We start from the raw sequence: 21,433 nt of genomic DNA, 5'->3' as shown, positions 1-21,433 counted from the left end.
AACAACTTTTACCGACTAGCCTTTGTCTCCCATTAGTTTCCCATCTATTTACCTCCCCACAGTTTACCATCTTTGGAAGCCTAGCTGCTTTCCTCTGTCCTGTCATTTCTCTACAGATTTATCGTTCTTTGGGAAAGATGCTACGTAAGCCTGAATCCTAATTCTTTGAGTTACTACTCATTTTTCCCTGGGTATCTCTTACGTACACGTTAATAAACTTCTGTTTGTTTTTCTCTTGTTAATCTGTCTTTTGTTACAGAGTTCCCAGCCAAGAACTTAGAAAGGTAGAGAGAAAATTATTTTTCCTTTCCTACAAGGTCAGCTGTGAAAGCACTTGGCAAACACGAACAGACCACACAGAAGGTGGGTATGACCATCTGGTCCCTGGGGGCCAAGTCACGGTTAAACAGCCCGTCTTCCTTCCTTCCTGGAATTGCTGCAAACCAGTTAGGCAACCAGCTTCCAAGTACCCCGAACGCGCTGCCTAAACAGCTCTGGAGGAAGGGTGCTTAAGCATCAGTGTTTATGTGTGTGTGTGTCCGTGTGCGTGAGTTGAGGACAGAGAGGAAGAGTGAAGTAAAGGAATAGGAACTAAGGGTCCTTACTCAACAGTTCTGATTTCCTTTCCCCAGCCGTATTCCCACCGCCACATAACTGAAAGGCTAGTTCAATCTTTGTACTCTTACTCAAACCCCAAATTTAGCATCAAGAAGTCAAGAGATAAAGCGCTTCTAGAATACAAGGAGCCTGCTATCTTTCCCAACACTTAGATCACCTCTTTCCCTAGCGTTCCAGTCTCCCTTCCAAAGGAATCCCTTTCCATGACTTGCCTTTCCTTTCAGGGGAGGAGGGGAACTTGGAAAAAGAAACCATGCCTGATATAATGCAGCCATTATAGCCCCTTGGCCCATCTGGACCTCTCTCCGGGGAGACTGATGCAAGAGGAGAAAATGTGGAAGCTGCCAGTTTTCTGCAAATCTGTAACCTCAGGGGAGAAAGATGGAAAGCGGGCAGTGGGGCACATGGGAGCTATGGAAGGGACTGGAAAAGAGCCATAAGTACAGAAGTCATAAAGACCCCATTTCTCCTTAAACTGGCTGAGGAAAGCCTGGCCCAGCTCCACCCACTCAATGATATCATTGTTTTCAACAAAAGCGGGTTTGAGAACCCCCAGAGAGGCCCCCAGTGAGGCCTCAGCTGCTAGAACAGGCTGAGGTCTCACCAGCTCCTGGGAGATTAAGTGCTTAGAATTGCAGATAAGAAGGCAAAACTATGTAAAAGCCCAAATTACAGAGATAACCAGGGTAAGGACAGACGTTGCTTCTGCCCGGCCTTTTAGGGTCATGGAAAGAGAACAGGACACTACTCTACACATAGATATTATCTGTGGATCCCCACCACGATCCTGCAAAGTTGGTGACTGGGGATTATTATTTTCATCTAATGAGAAAATTAAAGACCTGAAAAAAAAGTGGCTTTGTCTGAGGTCCCAGCACAAGCTAAGAACAAACCCAGGGACTGGCAGCCCTGTCCTGCTACCTACTCATGCAGGAAACTCAGACTGGCCCTTGAATCCATCCCCTCCCTCAGCCCATAGTCAACCCATCTTCCAGTCTCCATGATTCCACCCTGTAAACACCTCTGTAATGCATCCCCTTCTCTCCGTATCAGCTACGTCTTCCCGAAATTCGACCACCATAATTTCTCACTCAGATTATAATAAAACTTTTGAGTGGGTCTTAGTACTTCACTAGGCTTGCCCCTTCCAATCCACCCTACACTTCAGTTGAAGTAGTCCTTTCTCAAATGCACTTTGGAGGCAATTACTATCTGACTTTCAAAATATTCTTCAGTTCCCCATTGTTCTCAAGTTAAACAGCTAACCCATTTAGGGAGCCGCGAGGCCCTTCAAGGATTCACCCCTGTCAACCTGGCCAACCTCATCTCTCACCATCTCCTCAGCCCCCCTCCCTCTCTGCTCTAACCGGAAAGAAGGTCTTACATCTTCACATGTTAATCTTGCCGTTGGGCCCTTGTTTCTGCCACTTGTGCAGCTTGAATATGCCAACTCTATCACCCTCCTCCCCCCACCACCCTACTTCTTCCTTACTTCACTTCCTCCCAGAAGCCGCCCCTTCTCCCCGATCCAGGGTAAGTTCCCCTTCCCCAAGGCCCACAGTGCCCTCTACGTCCTCCACTACAGCTCTACCTTGTTCTGTACTAGTTTAATTCCTCATCTCCTCCACTAAGCTCTAAGCCCCATGACAGCAGAGACTGTGTTTTGCTTGCCACTGCTTGCCTGGGAATACCCACGACCTAGCCTAACACCTGCCACAGGGTTGGCACTCACGATATTTGTTAAACGAAGGAAGAGAAGGAAGGAAAGACAAGAAGGTAAGAGTTCCCAATGACTAGTCCAAAGCTCAAGCTCAGTACAATAGAGACTCTCATCAGAAAAGCCAGTGATTTGGGGCGCCTGGTTGGCTCAGTCAGTAGAGCACGCGATTCTTGATCTCAGGGTCATGAGTTCAAGCCCCATGTTGGGCATGGAGCCTACTTAAAAAAAAAAAAAAAAAAAAGTCAGGGATTCTCTGACCCAATGTCTGCCCCCAGCTGAGTTAGAGCAAGACCTACAACTTGCCCCAGGGTGCCCAAGGGCCTATTTATTTAGTATTGAAGCTGTCAGCTAAAGGTCTGTGTATGGCACTAAGTTCTACACAGAGAAAGAGTAAGCTCATTTTCTTAAAATCATAATACTTCCTGGGTGAAGTGTAAATGCACTTTCATTCTCAGGACAGAGGCTCCAGTATTGACCTCCTCCTCCCTTAGATTTTCCTTGGGATAATCACACTCCATTGCCAAAGCACAAAGGTTAGGGAGTGGAAATAACTTCCAACTTCTAGGGAGTCTAGGTGAAGAGCCTAAAGGCATCTTGGAAGCTAGGGAGAAAATAGAGGTCTTGAAGGTGGGACTCCCACACTTCTCCCAAGTCCAAAAGGATATCCATACATCCCTCTGCATCCCGCCTGCCATGCCCCACTTCTCAAGAGGCTTTCCCCCATCCCTAAGTTGTGAAGAAGGCACTTCTGTCTTACTCTCAGCCCCCTGCAGTCCATGGCTCCACAGCTCCATCCACTAGGTATACCCCTATCTATTGGACTCAGACTGAATTTTCTTCAATGGGGAGATATGGGGAAGAGCTTCTTCTCATCCCATGTGTGAAAAAATACAGCTTAGCTTTAGAGTGTTCCTCAAGCCTCTTTCCTAGAAGTACCCCATCTACCTCCCTGAAACAGTTTCAATGCCCATCAATACGGGGTAATTGCATTAATTGTGGCTTCTTTATTATTACCGAATCTGGATGATGGGTATATGGGGATTCATTATTTTATTCTACTTCTGTGAGCATTCGATAATTTTTCATTATAAGAAATTTTCAAAGTTAGTTATGACATACACGTACAATGTAATATCATACAGCCATTAAAAATCGTCACATAAAAAATCATCTGATAAATTTACATGGAAATGTGTCTATCATATGCTCTCACATTCTGCTGTCTGACTGTAAAATGGTACAGCCTTCGGGGGTAGAAGCTGCGGAGTGAGAGGTACAACTGATGAAAATTTAAACCATTTTAAACATATATGCTAAATGACCTTGCAACTCGATCTGTAGGTATCAAGCCTACAGACATGCTTGCAAATGTTCTTAAAGATAATGTGATTACTGCAGCATTATTTGTAATAGCAAGAAATTGAAAACTTAATTGTCCATTAATAGGGAAATTAATACATTTTGATCCATCCATTTAGTGGTGTTCTATGGCACCATTAAAAAGAATGTGACAGACCTATAAATATGCTAATATGGAAAGATATTGAAGATAAATAATAAAAAAGCCAATTACAGAATAGCACATAAGGCATAATCTTGTTTTTCTGAAAGTCTATTACTTGTGTAATTTTTTTTCTAGAATTTAATATCAAACTTTTCACACACTCCAAAAATTTCTTGTGTAAAATTTTTTAAATGATTTGATGATTGTCCGTGCTCTATTTCTAATTGAAAAAGAAAATACACATAAAACTGAGGCTATAGTACAACCCCATTTGAGTCAGTTCACACGGAAATTTACAAAGGGTTAAAAAAAAAAAACCCTACGTAAAACATTAAGTCTGGGGTAAATGCTCCCACACTGGATGCCGGCAATCGTTGTTATCTTAAGGTAAACAACCTGATTGGCAAAGGGATCCTCAAACTCAAGAAATCAACTCCTGACTTCCTCCAAGGGCACTGCTTCCCTTTGCTCTGACCAGGGTCCATCTAAGGCCAGCTGACAGCTTCCTCCCATTCATTTTAGCCCGTGCTCCCGCTGAAGGGCCGCCAGGAGAAATAAGCTTGAGACAAAAGAAAACCATGGACATCCTTCCTGGCTACACATGCAGCCCTGGCTGTGGGTCCCTGGAAGGAGAGCAAGCCGGAACCGGCGAACACATCCCGACCTCCTTATCGGACAGCTCAGCGTCTTGCCAAGGGAGCCATTGGGCACTGATTGTGCAGGCACAGAGAAGATGTACAGTTTGGCTGGCTGGAGAGCCCTGCAAAGCTATATTTGTGAGATACAGTGAGGTCAAACTGGCTGTAGCTGGACAGCAGGAGTGACTTTCCTCTCACGGGCCATGGGTTTTAAGGTCAACTCTTCCAAATTACATTTGGAAACCAACTCAGGGGAATTCCCTCTTCCTTCATTCTTAACTGTTTTTCCGACCGTGCAAAATACAAATCATAGCGACTATTTATTGCACTTTCTTGGTGCACCAGGCACTGTGCACGTCCTTTCGGAGCATTACGTTATTGAATTCACACAACATCCAGCGAGGTGGCCACTATTATTAGCCCCATCAAGTGGGTAAGGAAACAGATTCACAAAGGTGAAGCGACTTGCCAAAGCTTACATCACCAGTGGGTGCAAGGAGCCAGGCTCTGAATCCATCCCCACCTGGATGACACTACTACCATACGCCGAAGTCCAGATCCTAATCATGGCCTAGGACAGTTAGAAGGAAAGGGAAGAGGGAGGGGAGGATGGGGGAGTAATGCCAGTTTAACCAAGACAGAGTACTGAGCAACAGCCACAGCTAAGAGCCTGGGCTTCAGAGTCAAACAGATCTAAGCTTCACGTCCTGGCTCTGCCTTTCCCACCCAGAGGCCCTTGAGCAAGTCACACTGCTCCAAGCCTCAGGTCCCCGTCTGCCAAATAAGGTCAATACAAGTACCTCCACCTCAGAGCTGCTGTGAGGATTCACTTAGATGAACCAGGTAGAGACCTCAGAACAGGGCCCGCTATGTAGGCTTCGTCTACATGCTAATAGCGACAATTACCATAATTGTTGACAGCATTATTAATATGTGACTATCATTCCTCAGCCAGAAGTTACCTGAAGGCAGACTGAGCATCCGAGAACATGACCGGAACTTAGGAAACGCTGATAAGTGATAACCACACACACGATTTCTCAATATGTTTTTCTCCTTTCACCTCATACTTGAAGACAGTCACAGCAGCCACATGAAATACTATGCATTACCAAAACATTTCAGAAATCATTTGTTCTTGCTTTTGCGTTAATAAAAGTTAGTGTGTATTGAAACGTGCTTGTTATGTGCTGGGCATTGTACTGAGCACATCCTAATACATTACTGCTAAACTTCATGGAGTGTATTTGTTTCCTGTGGTTGCTTTCTATTAATGCAGACTTCGTGGCTTTAAACAACAGGAAATTAGTCTCTCCCGGTTCTGGAGGCCAGAAGAATGACAAGATTCTTACTGAGCCAAAATCACGGTGTCAGCAGGACTGCACTCCCTCTGAGAGATGCCACTCCTGGCCTCGTCGGGCTCCCGTGGTTGCCTGCCTTCTGTGGCTTGTGGCCACGTCACTCCAGTCTCTGCCTCTATGGTCACACTGCCTTCTCCTGTCTATGATCAAGCCTCCCTCTGCCTCCCTCTTATAAATATAATTGTGATTTCACTGAAGACCCACCTAGATAATTCAGGATAATCTGCCCTTCTCAAGACCCTTAACTTAATCACACTCACACAGACTCTTTTTTGCCATATAAGGTAACATATTCTCCCGTCCCAGGGATTAGAATGTGAATATCTTGGGGAGGGGGGCCTTTTTCAACTTAGCCCACCCTGCAATGAAGGTATTAATATCTACTTTCTAGCATATGGTAGAAGATAGTAAGAAGGTAGATCTGAGTGTATGCCTGGATCTGGCTAACACTGGGCAAAATATGTAAACTCCTAACACCTGAGTTTCCTCATTTATAAAATGTGAATAACAGTCACAGCCCCTTCGAAGGGCTGCCATGAGGAGGCCATAGAGCAGTACTGAGGTGTCTCTGCACAATGACTGGCTCTCGGTACATGCTCGCTAAGGAGTGAATATTATTATGAATACAGATGAAGAATTATTCAGAAGGCAGGTGACTTGCCAAAGGCCACCTAACCAGGAACTGTCAGTGCCTGGAACTCAATTGGGTCTCTCTGGCACCAAAGCCTCAGCCTGTTCTACTCTATGGATTACGGTGTTTCGGGTTTCTGTGCTCACAGCCTTCAGAATCAACACATCTAGGTTATTTCAATTCCAGACACTCCTTGACACCGTCTTCTGGCAAATGTATAGCCACATCCCTCCGGATCAGCACTCTGAATTGCTGAAACTGAATTTATGCAATGGACCCTAAGACAGCAATATCATATCTCCGGTGATTTAGAAATAATAACCCTGCTTATGTGAGAATTTGGTTTGCAAAAAGATCACATCAGATTGGCTGGCAGTCCATTTGGTCTGCAGCTCCAGCAGTTCTGGACAACATGGGAAGTGTAGGTGAAATCAATCCCAGTCTGCAAAGCTACAGTTGGAAACTACATCTCAAACAGGACCACGAGGTGTTTCTGGGGCAAGGTGCCTAGCACAGTGCTTGGAATTTGCATCCGCTCATGCATTCACTGCCTCAGAGTCAACATGGCAGGGTTAATTTGGTTCCTGATGCTTGAGAAAACGTTTGAAGTAAATCTCAGACACTCACAGGCAGCTCTCATCAAATTCTGGTGTCCCCACCCATCCACTCAACCATTTCCTCGGCACCGGGTTCCCTGGGTTACACGATCTTCACTGCAGGGAATGGGGAGCCCAGCTGCGTGCCGAGTTTGGAAAAACATTTTGAATGCTTTAGATCTGCCAAATACTTGGTTAAAGAATGATATCCTCTAATTTCTTAAGCCATGTGTATTTTAAGTGAAATGTAATCCATATGTCTGTTGACTCATTCCGATGCGACTCAGTGAGCGCGGGTTACCAAGAACATCGGGATAGCGTGTAAGCCTTTCTTAAGCTTTGCTTTGATTCAGGAAATTGAATTTTGCCAACAACAAATGAAGCTCCTGACAAGAGAGCGTCAAACAGAGCTGTCCTTTATCCTAGATAAGATGTTAAAGACTACTCCCAACTCAAGAGGAAGCTGGGAAGGTGGAGGCGGCAGAGCGTGCCACGGCCTGGGTGTATTCAGGATTTTCCTCTGATCAGCTACATATTTCTACCAGGCTTCCTTGGAAGAGAAGTGGAGCACTAAGAGGTGGTAACTAATCCAGCTTGTCTCTTGCTAAAAAACTCCTTTCTTGCTTGCTAACTCTCCCCTTCTCCAGTCCTCCAGTATTATACAATTCAAATAGAGTTGAGGGAATAAGGAGACAGGGCACTAGATCACTCCTTTAGCAGTGATCTAGTGACTGTTGATTTTCCAGGTTGTCTCTTGATTTCCAGGACAACAAAAGCAGTCTCCTTCCCAGTGGCATCTCTGAAGGACTATTAAGAAATTAGAGAGATGAGGAGAGATTAACATCAGAAAGTAATGGTGGAGGCTACAATCACTGAGCCCCTAAAAGTCCAAATTCTGCCTTGAGAGTTACTGTTCTCCTGAGGTCTGGCGGTAGACATACACACAAAAGAAAACAAATGTCCACTCTTATTAGCTAGACTCGTGCAAATAGGATCTCCCTTTAGTTAGCTGGGCTGGCGCACAACGAATGGAGTGAGACCAAAAGATATGTCTCTCTTTCGCAAGCCAAAATCTGAATCTTATCATCATTTGGACTCAAGGAAGGACAGTATACCGAGGAAATTAAGAGTTCCAGAATGTGCTCAAGAGACCAGCAGAAGAGCAGTGCATGGCCAAAGGTCCTCCGGGCAGAGTGCCCACTAGCTGAGCTGCTCGTGTGCTTTTGAAGGTGACCTTGTAACCGAGTGATCCTGCCCTCGAGTAATGCCGCCCAGTGAGCATCCTGCAAGCTGATTCAACAGTTCAGTGGTCCCTCCTTGGGAAAAAGTACAGAAAGGAGAAGGGAGTGAGCCAGAGCCTACATTTCCTAGAGCTGTTCATATCCCTAGACGTTTACAGCTAAGGAAGATTCCATTTGATTTCAGCAAACAAATCTTTGTCCAGTACGGCTTCTGGGTTGATATGGCAGTCCTCAGGGCATGGGGGAAATTATATGCAGAAAAAATATTATGGATTTGTGGCTTGTGGAAATAGCAGCCTATAATTTCTTCCCTATCATTTCCCTTCCTGTGTTTATGTTGCCTAAGTGGCGAGTCCTGAGCTAGCAGTTCATCCTCAACTTCAAGGTCCGTGGTTTTGTGGCATTTGCCTTTATCCCAGTGCCCTATTTTCAAGAATGTCCCTATAACTGGAGAGCAAACTTCCTGGGGTCGGGAGTTCTTTTCCATTTTTCTACTTACACCATGTCCTTTAAATAGGTAGTGCAAGAAAAAGCTCTTAGAGGCCAATGGGGCAAAATCCCCATTTCACAGATGAAGAACGTTGAGACCCAGGAGAGCCAGCTGGCTTGTTGATCACCTCGACATCATCGGTCTCTGAGCTCAGTACTCTCTCCACGTACCGCACTGCCTCGATCACAAGTAAGGCTCTCCTAACAACAGCTGTGCACCAATCTTTGCAAATCATGTGTACGTGTGTGAGTAAATGTAAAGCAACATAATAGAAGGTAGAATACTACCTTCAGACATACAGTTGAGTCTTAAAAAACAAGTATGGAATAAGATATATAGTATAATCTCACTTCTGCTCCTCCCTCCCCAACAAAAATAACAGCTGGTACGTGAGCTTCTGTACAATTGCGTTTATGAGTATCCAGGGTATGCCCCCCAAATTGCTAATGATGGATTCTCCTTGAGGGTGGGAGACTTTCACTCTTTTACTTATCATTTTTTGGTATTGCTACATGTTTTACAATGAGCATGTATTACTTTTGCAGTTAAAAAATCGTGAGCAAGAAATAATAGTAGCTGCCCTTCACTGAGTGTGGACTAAAGCCAGGCAGCGTGCTGGCTTTCCACACACCATCTCATTTCATCCTCCCCATGGCTCATGGCATGGCCTACCTTTATATCCCAGAAAGGGATATAAGGATAGGGAAACTGAGACTTAAAGAAAACATACAGCTAGTAAGTGGCAGAGCCAGGATCTGAACCTAGGACTGTCAGACATGAACGCCATATTGACATCAGCCTTACAACGCCACTCGTTTTTGCCTGTACTCGATAAACGGTGTGCGTCTCCCATGGGAATGCCATCCATTTATCTTCAGCTGCTTCACAGCAGGAAAAGGCTGCCGGTTGTCATGTTATTGAATTAAGACAACTTGGGGTGTCTGCTTCCTGCACCGAAGGCCCATTTGCTACGTGCCCGCTCTCCTGGCCCACCCCCTGCTCCTCCATTCTCACCATTCTTGGCAACCTCTCCATGGGCGAATTCCACTAAAGGCCCGCTCACTGCTATTTTGGGCCATGCATTAGCACGCGGGCTTTGACTTGATGGGAGAAGGCCAGACACCTCAGGATGATGAAAAATAAATTAGAAATGTCCTCTCCCTTCCCTCACAAGTCCCAGAAGCCCTTGCCCACAGCCCTTGCGCTGAGAGGCCTGAGAATCCAATGTATGGGAAAACGTATGGGGGGGTGAGCTGTGGAGAAAGGGAAGCTTCATAACCTACTGGGGGCTTTGAACTTGGTTGTTGCTTCTCCTTGGAATTGTCATCTCAAAGCCGTCCACGTGACTCACGTCCTCACCTCCTTCAGGTCTTGACTCCAATATCAATTCACCACCAAGGCCTTTCCTGACCACCATTCTCGAAAGCTCCTCCCTCCTGAACCCTCCCCCGTGCCTTCCACTATGGTTCCTCCACAGTGCGTGTCTTTGGACATACCACAGTTCACTTGTTCATTTGTTTACTGTTCCTGCCACTAGAATATAAGCTCCGTAAGGGCAGAACTGTTCTGTACACAGCCGGGTCTCCAGTACTGACACGGGGGCCAGCCATGCTACGGATGCATAACAGATGAATAACAATGAATGAATCCGTTGAGGAAATTAAAAAGCAGAGCTTGAGAAGTCACCTGGCGCAGAGCTTAGCTTCCCCTCAAGTATCATGGGATTACAAAAACCTGAACGCAGCGATTTGAAATATCAGAAAAGCCTCACTCCCCCACCCCCCACCCCCCACCCCTGAGCTGTTTTGAATCTGGACTCACAAGCACCATGAATGAGAAGGCCTGGGGAAATAAACACACTAGGAAGTCGTGTGCAGTTAAGAGTTCCGCTTGCTAACACATGTTCAAAAACAAAAAGCCCAATTTAGATGAAAATAGCAGGAAGCCGTCCCCCAGGGATACCTGGTGAGGTCATACTGCTTGGCTCTGCTGCTTCCATTTTTGTCAAGTCTCCTGCCTTCTGCCCGCTCAAGGAGGCCAGGAACCACAGGCAGCCCCCCGCTGCTCACTGGGAAACCAAAAGGCGGCCTGGAGCAGCAGACAATAGAACTACATGAGGGCTCTGCTCTGGAAGTTCTCAGTGCGGGACCATAAAAATCACCACCGTGGCTGATCAGTCACCGTGTGCTCCAGAAGCACCTTGTGCACACGGCCTCATTCACAACCACCCTGTGGGGTTAGCATGACTATCCTTACTTTATAGATGAGGACAGCGAACTTACGTAAGCTGCAGCCATCTGCCCCAGGTCACACAGCTAGGAGCTAAACCTGGCCTTCTCCAGACCCAAGCCAAGAACACAAATGATCCCAGCCTCACCTCTCTCAATTACTTGCTGTGCGACCTTAGACAAGTGCCTGCCCAATGCTCTCTGATTCAAAGTTTCTACAACCACCTGTAAGACCGCTGTACCCTGTTTTCTAAGACATCTCCCTGCTCGAACTTCCTATGGCCTCTTGCACAGGTTCCAAAACATGAGGGAAGGATGAGTCCCGGGATCTCATTTACCCATGACACACACACCCCCATCTCTTGGACTGCCCAGAGGAGGCTGAAGGGTCAAATGGTCCACTGGAGGCCAAATAGGACGGATTAGGCTCAGGGGCCAAAACTGGACATTCGGACTGGAGCTAGAGGGCTGGGGCCACAAGAAATGAAAGCAGGCTCCTGAGAGACCGACAAGAAGAGATCCTCCAAAGGCATTTCCTGCAGGACCAGAGGAAGACAACACAAGGAGAAATCCCAAGCAGGCAGAGCCTACGCCTTCTGGGGACATAGCCAGCCAATTCTGTTCCAGGCAAATGGGACAAAAGGAACCCATTCTTGGGGTGGCTTTCACTGCCAGGAAGAAAGCAGCAAAAATGACTGAGATGCCCAACACTCCAGCTTCCCGGAGGCCACCATCTACTGGAGGCAGAGGAAAGATGTGGCCGAAGCCCATTGCTGTGCACGCTGCTTCGGGCATGCTTTTACCACACTTCCAACACCACTCACCCTCCTGTGCAAGGATCCAAAAGCCCAAATTTAGAATAATTTATGTTCTTGCCTTCTACCCAAGCTTAGCAGCCCTTCCCGTCCTTCTGGATACGGGAAGGTCCCTATCCATCCCTTTCTTGGCAGTGATGCGTCTGATTACTCATCTGCTTCCAGGGGACTCCAGAGGCTGCCAAGAGGAGGCAGGCAGTTCTCTGAGCCATGCAGCCTTATCTGCAAGGTCTGCGAGGCAGAACTAGTTAGTGGGAAAATACCAGAGGCCTCAGCATCCCCAGCCAAGTAAGGAGAGCTCTCAAGTGGCCAAGCAGATTGGGAACGGCCGACGAGCAGCCATGCATCATATCTATTCACCAGCTCGATAACATGAATCAAGATACAACGGCGCTTGATGGCAAATCAATGTGGGAATATTCCTGAGCCAGGCAGCCACCCGAGATGAATGAGGTTAGGAAGATGGAGGAATCAGCCTGAGGAAGCTGGGAGACTGCTGACCATGCCCTTATTGGCAGAATCTCAGACTTAGCTGACCCAGAACAAATGGAGCGGCCGCGTTTGAGGCGCCAAATCCCACAACACTCCACCCTGCCTCTCTCTGTGCTTTCTGCAATTTTCCTCTAATCTCCTTCACTTCCTGCCATGCGCCGTGCTGGGGCTAGTAAGTCAGCTGCCAAAGTCCTCCCTTCCATCCCTCCCTTCGTCACACACACACACACACACACACACACACACACACACACACAACCCTGTGTGCCTGCAGTGAACTCTAGGAGGCCCCGGAAATAGAGGAAATTCAAGGAAGACGTTAAACGGCCCAGTAATTTCACAGCAAGTCAAGAGATCGTGGATATGCTGTCTTTGCAAGACACTCCCCGCAAAGAAACGACAGATCCAGCGCTCGGTGATTTCACAAACTGCTTCCTTCCAAAACAGCGGCACCTGCATCCGGCATTGACATGGAGGTGAATTGTTTCATTATGGATAAATGAGGAGTCCACTTACTCATTCTTCTCCAGGTCCAAGATGAATTCTCGCCCCTCGGCCGTTACCCTGAGCTCAGCTTTGAGTGGATGCTAAAAGCAACAACAGAAGAATGTCAGTTCCTAAAAGCAGGGGATGAGGCTCCCAGGGATCTAGCACAGGGCTCTGACATTGATCCACAGGAAGTGAACGAGAAAGGGTCAATTGCATTTCCAGCCCAAACATGAAATGACTTCAGCCCCCAAAGGACCAGGTGCCCCTCCCCCAACCGCCGCCACCTCACATACAAAGGAAAGAAACTCCAAGCCGAAATGTGGTGTTAAGTGCTTCCATGCACGTCTGGTCAAGGCAAACCCTCGACAATACGATCTTCAACAGTCAGTTTTCTGTGCAGTCAGATCTGGATTCAAGGGCCGGCTCTCACACTGCACTTGTGAGCATGTTACTGAAGCTCCCTACGGCTCAGTTTCCTTGTTTGTAAAATGGATAATAACAGTCAGGCTTATGGGACTCTTGTAGGGATTAAGTGACATAGTAAATGTAAATAATTCATCCCAGAGCCTGGCACAGAGAAAACCCAATGATACTTGTTGGCTATTATCTAAAATACCGGGAGAACCCTCTTCCGAGTGAGTTCGTATTTTATTTCATTCTGGCTCACAGTTTGGATACCCCCCAACCATTTCAGAGGAGACAACTAGGAAAACCTCTAACTAAAGTTTTGTAGGTCCAAAAAAAGGTATATTTTACACATGAGAGAAACTTGGCCAAATGAGCAGCACACCCAGAAGAGATCATTTGAGATATCATACAAATGGCCAATAAGCATGAAAAACGTGTTCAACATCGCCGGTAATTGCTCCCCACCAAAAAGCAAAATTTTTTAAAGACACCTTTAAAAAAAAATCACAGTGACAGAGATTTTTTAAAACCCATAAATCACAATGAGCATACTGAAAGTAGGCACTCTCATACCCTACCAGTAAGAATTTAAATTGATATCAACTCAGTGGAAAATAATTTGACAGATGGACAAATTTAAATGTTTAGACCCTCTGACTCAGTGACACAACACTCTATCTGAAGAGAACAAATGGGAACGTAGGCAAAGTTTTAGACACAGGGATGCTCAGTACTTATAATAATGACTAATGAAATATAACTTGAATGTCCAAAAATAGAAGAATAGTTAAATAAATGATCAATCATATGACAAAACCCTCAACAGTCAGTAAAAATGATGACTTTAATTTTTAAACTATCAAGAAAGTATACATGATAATTATTAAGCACACAAAGACTCAAAACAACACTGTATATTTTATTTAAATATACTTTTGTAGAAAGAAATAAGTCAAAAGGTTACCATAGTGACCTCTCCGCAGTAGGACCATGGGTTAATTTTATTTTCTTTGTGCATCTTTCCATGTTTTTAGAATTGCTTTTATATTTTAAGTAAGGGACTTCTCATCTCTTTTTACCTTATTATTGTGGAAAATTATGCAACTAATGAATCATTGAACACTACAACAAAAACTTATGATGTACTATATGCTGGCTGACAGAACATAATAGAAAAATAAAAATTTTAAAAAATTTTTAAAAAGAAGGGAAAAAAATTCAAGTCATAATAAATGTCCTTGCTTCAACAATTCAACTTCAGGTGGTTGAACTCATTTTGAAGGGAAAAGTTATTTATTTGAAATGAGATATTTACATATTTGAGCGTATTAGAAACAGAATCAATTCTCTTGTGTGTTTTAAATACATGTTCTCTAACTTGGGACCAAGGAACTGATAAATTCCTAAAGTTGTCCCCAAAGCTTAGTTTCAGCATCGGCGAAAAAGGGCCCACTGCTTTGCCACCTCTAGTTGGGGGCCTTCCTCTTCCAAGCACATTCCTCTTTTTATCTGACCCGAACTGCACTTCCCCTTAGGGTCCCAGGCACTGGGCATCCCTGAGACATTCAGGCCACAAGGGCTCCAATGAGATTTGAACATTCTGATCCAGGAAGCTTGGGCAACCCTGTCCTTTGCTATTTTTGTACTAATTCATCCTATTGACTTCTCTTAAAAAGGGACATTTCAAAACCATGGGGAGAGGAAGTTAGGTGGTTGTTTACCCAATAACTTTCACTAAGGGATCCACATCTCTGTTTCTGATGCCCTGATTCAGCTCTGATAACACCTGTTCTGGGTGCTGATCCTTTGCCACTTAACCCTGGGATATTCCATATTTACCCTGTCCAGTGACATTAAGCATCAGGGACACAGGTCCAAGCAGGCATCTGAGGAAAAGTGCACAGCAACAGAGCTGTCGCGATTCCCTTACTCAAGGAGTGGATGTCCACGTGACAGTTCACACAAAAAAGGAAAGTTGACACAAATCAAAGCACTGTCACCTCTCCTCCAAAGAGACACAAGCTGCAACATGAGTACAAATATTTACAAGTGGGTGATCCAAAAATATCTCTCTCTGGTGTGGAAGATGCTCAGACACTGATATTTAAAATATGTTGTCTCTTGTTTCCAGGGGACATTGCAAGCAAAACAATGAAACAGCTCTATCAGGATCCATGCATTGTCCTTGGCCAGCTTTACTCGGCTTTCCCTTTGCAGCTCCACTCTGTGTTAGGAAGGGGTAACCTCACCTCTCCTAGGACGTGGAGGGAGCCGACCTGCTGGTTATACTTACCACAGGGAAAGGTTAAAATTCCTTTCTCTAGGGGTAGATTAAATAGACCTTCAGCTTCACAGGGTATCAAAATCTGTCCTGTGTATGTTCACCCTGCCTTAAGATCTAGTATAATACTTACTATACAGCAAGGGTTTCAATTAATGTTTGATGAATGAATTGTTACCTAAATGAGAATAAGAGGCCCGACTGAAACTTACCTTCTGCTCTCTCTCTGACATTCATTCATTCGTTCATTCAACACATACTTATGGGACCAGGCACTGTGCCCACTATTCCTACAAAATACAATGACCCAGATTCCGGGCAGACAATGGCTAGGAATGAAGACAGGGTCTGGAGCTCTACTTTGTCTCTCAGGCCCTTCCTAAGGATGCCGGGCATCCCACATCTGGAAGGAACAAAGAATCTCTACAGAAAATATCAGATCCATTCCTTGAGCAATAATAGATATGTTGGACTATCCAAGATCCTAATTTTTTAAAAATAAACCTGCTCTACGATGGCCATCTATCAATCTGTCTAGATTCTTCCTGAAGCTATTTTCAGCCTTTCCTACTTTTTGATGAAATGAAGTCCATGCATTTTTGTCCTTAGGATTAAATGTCACTTACTTTCATTTCTCCCAAATTTTTTGCTGGAAGTTCCCTTAATAAATTCAAGCTGAAGCATTTTTGGACATTGGTGTATTACCCTACCCATAGCTTCAAGGATTCCGGGCATTTCTCCTCTCCATTTACCTTTCCACAAAGTCTGAAATCTTTCCTGATACAGCTCTCTCTCCATTCTCTCCTACAATAATCTTGCTTTTTTATATGCTGCCCAATAAATCATGGACCCTTTGTTCCCCAAAGGACCTTATTTTTTTTTAATAAGAATTTTTTATTATGTTATGTTAGTCACCATACAGTACATGCTTAGTTTTTGATGTGTTCCTTGATTCATTGTTTGCATATAACACCCAGTGCTCCATGCAATATGTGCCCTCTTTAGTACCCATCACTGGCCTATTCCAATCCTCCACCCTCCTCCCCTCTGAAGCCCTCAGTTTGTTTCTCAGAGTTCATAGTCTCTAGTGGTTCATTCCCCCTTCTGTTTACCCCCCTTCATTCTTCCCTTCCTTCTCCTACCGATCTTCCTGCTATTTCTTATGTTCCATAAATGAGTGAAACCATATGATAATTGTCTTACTCTGCTTGACTTATTTCACTTAGCATAATCTCCTCCAGCCACGTCCATGTTGCTGCAAATGTTGGGTAATCATTCTTTCTGGACCTAATTGACTATTGCTTCTCTCCAGCCCTCTTTACTCCTATTCCCTTGAAGCCCTGTTTTATAAATGAGGAATCTGAAGTTCAGAAAGTAGAAAGTCCCATAGCTGGTTACGGGCACACAGCAATTGTCTTCCTTTCTAGCTCTTTCATGTCTCACTTGAACCGTAAAGACCAGAACCACAAAGAATATCCTGGATGTACAGGTCCTCTTTGCATAACAGGATCATGTTTTCTGTCTTACTCTCAATCCCCTTGATCAAGCCTGTGCATTTTGCTTGTGCCATGGCCCAAGCAGCCTATTTATTGCATTTTAAGATATATTCCCCAGTACTAGATTCCTTCCCTGTCTCTTAAAAATAGCTTGAATTATTATTTTTCTCTCCAAGTACATTATCTTATCAATAAAGTAAAGCATGTATTATATAAAGTAAAAATAACAGTGACAACATTTAATCAATTCCATTTGAGAGCTGGTGATTTTTGTGACACATATTTGCACTTAGCTTGTGTCAACATTAATAATTTTCATTTCCTCAACTAATAGCATTTGGAAGTGTTCTAGAAGTTTGTCACACAATGAAGGAAAGTCCCATCTGGGATTTTTCAAAACCAATGCACAGAGAGGGGAGTGCAGGCCAGAAACAGAACTAATAGCAATGACTGGCCTTCCAGGAAAGTTGAGAAGGTGGCCCCGCATCTCACAGAATGTACTTGTCAGCTCCTGCCTCTGAAAATGAGATGTTTTGTGTCTTACCTTTTCTTTTGTGGGGCTTTCAGTCTTCCACTGAGGTATTATCCATTCATGTTGTAGCTGGGGGCTGCCTTCCACATTTCCTCCTGCCAATACAAGATACACAACCATTGGAATTCCAAAACTCTGCACCCTAGCTAAGCTAGGCATGCACTGCCAACCGGAAAAAAAAAAACCCTTATTGGGTCATTAGGATACCTGCAGGATGCCAGGCTCTTGGCACTTACTATGGGTCAGGCACTTTGCTAACTGTTGGCCATATCATGGTAAACAGGGATAACAAGGTCTCTGAACTCCTCACAGGTCACCTTCTAGAGTTGGGAGATGCACAGCACACAAATATTCTCAAATGGTCTAACAGGGTCACAGAATAAAGAGAACCGAAGAAGAGGCACCTATTTTAGACAGGATGTTTAACAAAGATGTCGTTTGAGACCTAAGAGACCAGAAGAAGGCAGCTGTGAAAAGCCCTGGGGGAAGAGCGGCCCAGAGAGAAGGATCAGCAAGTGCAATGGTCCTGCCTGAGCCGAAGGTGACTTGGCCCGTTTAAGGAACAAGCAGAAGATAGAGGTAGTTAGAATCTAGTAAATGAGCAGGGAAGCTGTTAGGAGACGTGGTCAGCAAGACAGCCATGGGTCTGATATCACAGAGGCCATGACAAGTGCCTGGATTTTATTATAAATAGACTTGGAAGGCACTGGAGGGTTTAGACACAGAGCAATATGATCTGTATTCAGTTTTTCAAAGATCATTCTGCCTGCTGGGTGGAGATTGGGGGGTAACGTGGGGGAGGGGTGGGCGTAAGAATAGAAGTAAGAAGGCAAGGCTGCAGACCTGGTGAGAGATGATGGTGGTTCAGACTAAAATGACCTCAGTAGAGAGGAATGAAGTGGTTGGATTCTGGGTATGCTCTGGAAGTTTTCCCCCCGAGCTTCAGTTTGCTCATGTGTAATATGAAGACAATGATACCCGCCTGCCTATCTCACAGCAGTACTGGGGAGAGTCACCATGAAACTGCTCCCACATCCACAAAGCATCATCACATTACCCTGAGCTTCCTAATGGCAAGTCTGCATTTGTAGATCACTTCCCACTTTCCAAATCACTATCACCCTCAGTTCTCCTTCCTCCGCAAGACAAGGTAGGTAGCAGGATTTCTATCTTCCAAGAATGGGGAGCCGAACGTTGTTTGCGGAAAGACTTGTTCTAGATACCGCAAACCTCAAACACTTTTTGCAGATAATCTTAATAAAGTGGTAATTCCCCAAGACCTAGACAAATTAGTCTCCACAAGAAGGGGCCAAATCCATAGGACTCCTGGGGTGGTGGTGAAGACTTCAAATTCTATTCTTTCTACACCAATCACATCGATCACATAGGATACAATGAGTGGTATGAAAGGTGGCTACAGTTGTTCCGAGTGGCAGGATTATGAGTGATTAATGTTCCTTTCAGAGTACTGATATAAAGTATTCTCAATCAAAATATATCTGAAAAATAATCTCATTAGACAAGCATTAGTTTCATTGTACTGGTAAAAATCAGAAGCAAGGCATTCATTTATTCATAATGTGTTTCCTGAATGCTTAATTGTCTACCAAGTACTATGCCAGGTGCTTGATATTCATGGGGGAACCAGAGAGGCATAGCCCTGCTCTGGTGCCTCTGATAAGTCTAGATTCTTTACAACAAAAAGGAATTCTGATATTTAATGGAATGTTTAAAGGAATGAAATTATCTTTATGATTGCAAAACAGAATACTGAAAGCAAGGCTAACTAATAGAGGAATACAATACACCTTAAGAAAAATTGTTCAAAAACTTGCAAATGAGGCAAAAAGCAAGCAGGATGTCCTTTCAATGTCACATTGGAGCATTGTTTAACAGGCCCTCCCATAGATCACCACATTTTTCTAAGGGAATGCACCTTGGTTTGACTTTTTTAATTTACCACAAATTTAAAAACCATACTCTGTGAAGTTACATATTAACTGTAGATTTTTGTCTGGTAGAGATGCAAACGACTTCGGTATGGTAGAAAGAGAACTAAGAATTAAGGTTGGTTGACCCTATGGGGGCATTGACCACTTCTGTATCTGTCCCAGCACACGACTTCAACATTGTCCCTGATGCTTGTACCACCCGTTCCTCTCACGCTTTGAACCAGCTTTACCATTCTACTCACTGCTCCATTAATGAATTGAAGGAGTCTTTGCCACCCATTCATCCTATATTTGTATGAGTCATGTTTTTTTAACTTTTTGAAAATTACACTTCTGCGATTTCTTGATGTAATCTACAGTCATTAAAATCATGTTTTTGGAGAATGAAACGATGTGGGCTCATAATGTGAAGTGGAGAATGCAAGGCACAAAGCTGTACATATGGTATGGTGCCGATTTTATCAATATATATTTATAGGAACACACACACACAAAGACTGGAGAGAAGAGGGAGAGACTAGGAAAGCAGCGGAAAGAGAAGCCAAAAGCAAAAAAAAAAAAAAACAGTGGAAAGAGAGAACGAGGCACAGGGAGGCAAGCCACGGCAGGGACCGGCTGTTTTCTGCCTGCTCTGGGTCTCCCGGACCCCCACCACCGCCCACGGGGCGCACAACGTGGGAACAAAGCCCGGGCTCCCAGGCTGGGGGGCCGCGGGGAAGCAGCCCCGCGGAGTTGCAGGGGGCGACCCCCAGGTCTTCGGGCCACCCAGCCCACCCGCCTCCATCCTCCCCCAGCCACCTCCCCCCGCGCGCCCCGCCACTTACTTCTGGTCCACCCCGGCAGGGCGAGCGCCAGCAGGCAGAGCCGGACGGCGCCCACGCCCCCGGGCATGGTGGCAGCGGCCCCTCGCGCGCTCCGCGTTCACAAGCACGCGGCCATGCCAGCCCCCCGGCCAGGCGGCGGCGCGTCTGGAACCCACTGCTCGCCCAGCGCCTCCCAGCCCGGCTCCCAGCCATCGACAGCGACGCTCCGCCCTCAGCTCCGCAGGGCTCCGCCGCGGGGTGGAGGAGGGGACGCGCCCGCCAGGAGGGGGCGGGAGGGACCGCCGGGAAGGAGCCCGGGGGACCCTTGGGAGCCGGGTCGGCTCAGGTGATGGGGAGCAGCGGAGGGAGAGTCCGAGCCCGCGGAGGGGCAGGCTTCCCGGTGGGCGCGGCCTGGGGAGGGTCGGGGGCTCGGGCTTCTAGGAGTTAAACTGGACCCCTCTCTGCACCCCTGTAGCGGCTCGTTTCCTCTGTCCCGCACTGTGCTAGACGTCTTGGGTGACACCCAGGGGCTACTCACCCAGCACCGTGCCCCCAAGGCCGCTACTCTAGGAGGCAGGCTCTGAAAGAGTTAACTGAACCACCAGGCACAAAGAACTAAGTGCTATATGGAGTTGTTTTCTGAGCAGGACACAAATCAAGGAGCCATTCCTCTGACTGGGAGGAGGAGGGTGGTGGAGAGAGGATTCCCAGTGGAGAAGACATCTGAGCTCTGGAGGAAGAGAAATGGAGCACCAGGCAGAGAAAACGGAGTAGACAAATATACTAGGGCAGGAAAGCCCACGGGCTGTATTGGGGGGAAAATAGAATTAGGTATAGTTAGAATTTAGGGCTTTGGAAGGAAATGAAGGGAGATGAGGCCTGAAAATAATCATAAAGACCTCACTTACTGAGGAGTTACTATCTGCTAGAATTTTTTAAAAAATGGTAACTAAGGCGTATACAGCCCTTTATAAGTGCTGGAAACTGTCCTCGGTGCTTTGCATACATTAACTTAATTAATTAATCAATCAATCAATCAATCTAGGAAAAGAACTCATTTATTGTCCTTTAAAATGTACTGGGGACTCTGGATACATCTTCTCTTAATTAGCCCAGTAATCCCTGGGGTAAGTACTAT

The 21,433-nt window shown here is 45.5% G+C and overlaps 1 protein-coding gene across 1 annotated transcript in view; it reads right to left on the bottom strand.

The window, feature by feature from the left end:
* The window catches only part of ADAM19 (ADAM metallopeptidase domain 19), a 78,044-nt gene extending 57,528 nt beyond the window's left edge, over positions 1-20,516 (bottom strand). Inside the window, exons 1-3 of the mRNA XM_045791996.2 lie at positions 20,317-20,516; positions 17,553-17,635; positions 12,851-12,921 (exon numbers count right to left, since the gene is read on the bottom strand). Coding sequence (XP_045647952.2) covers positions 12,851-12,921; positions 17,553-17,635; positions 20,317-20,383 — 221 coding nt within the window. The 5' untranslated portion in view covers positions 20,384-20,516. The remainder of the gene's footprint in view (positions 1-12,850; positions 12,922-17,552; positions 17,636-20,316) is intronic.
* Positions 20,517-21,433: the final 917 nt, after the last annotated feature.

The sequence above is a fragment of the Ursus americanus genome, chromosome 15, assembly GCF_024610735.1.
Source record: "Ursus americanus isolate L20-20 chromosome 15, mUrsAme1.1.p, whole genome shotgun sequence".
NCBI classification, from domain to species: Eukaryota; Metazoa; Chordata; class Mammalia; order Carnivora; family Ursidae; genus Ursus; species Ursus americanus.
Note: the sequence above shows the minus strand (reverse complement) of the source record. Positions and strands in the feature narration are given on the sequence as shown.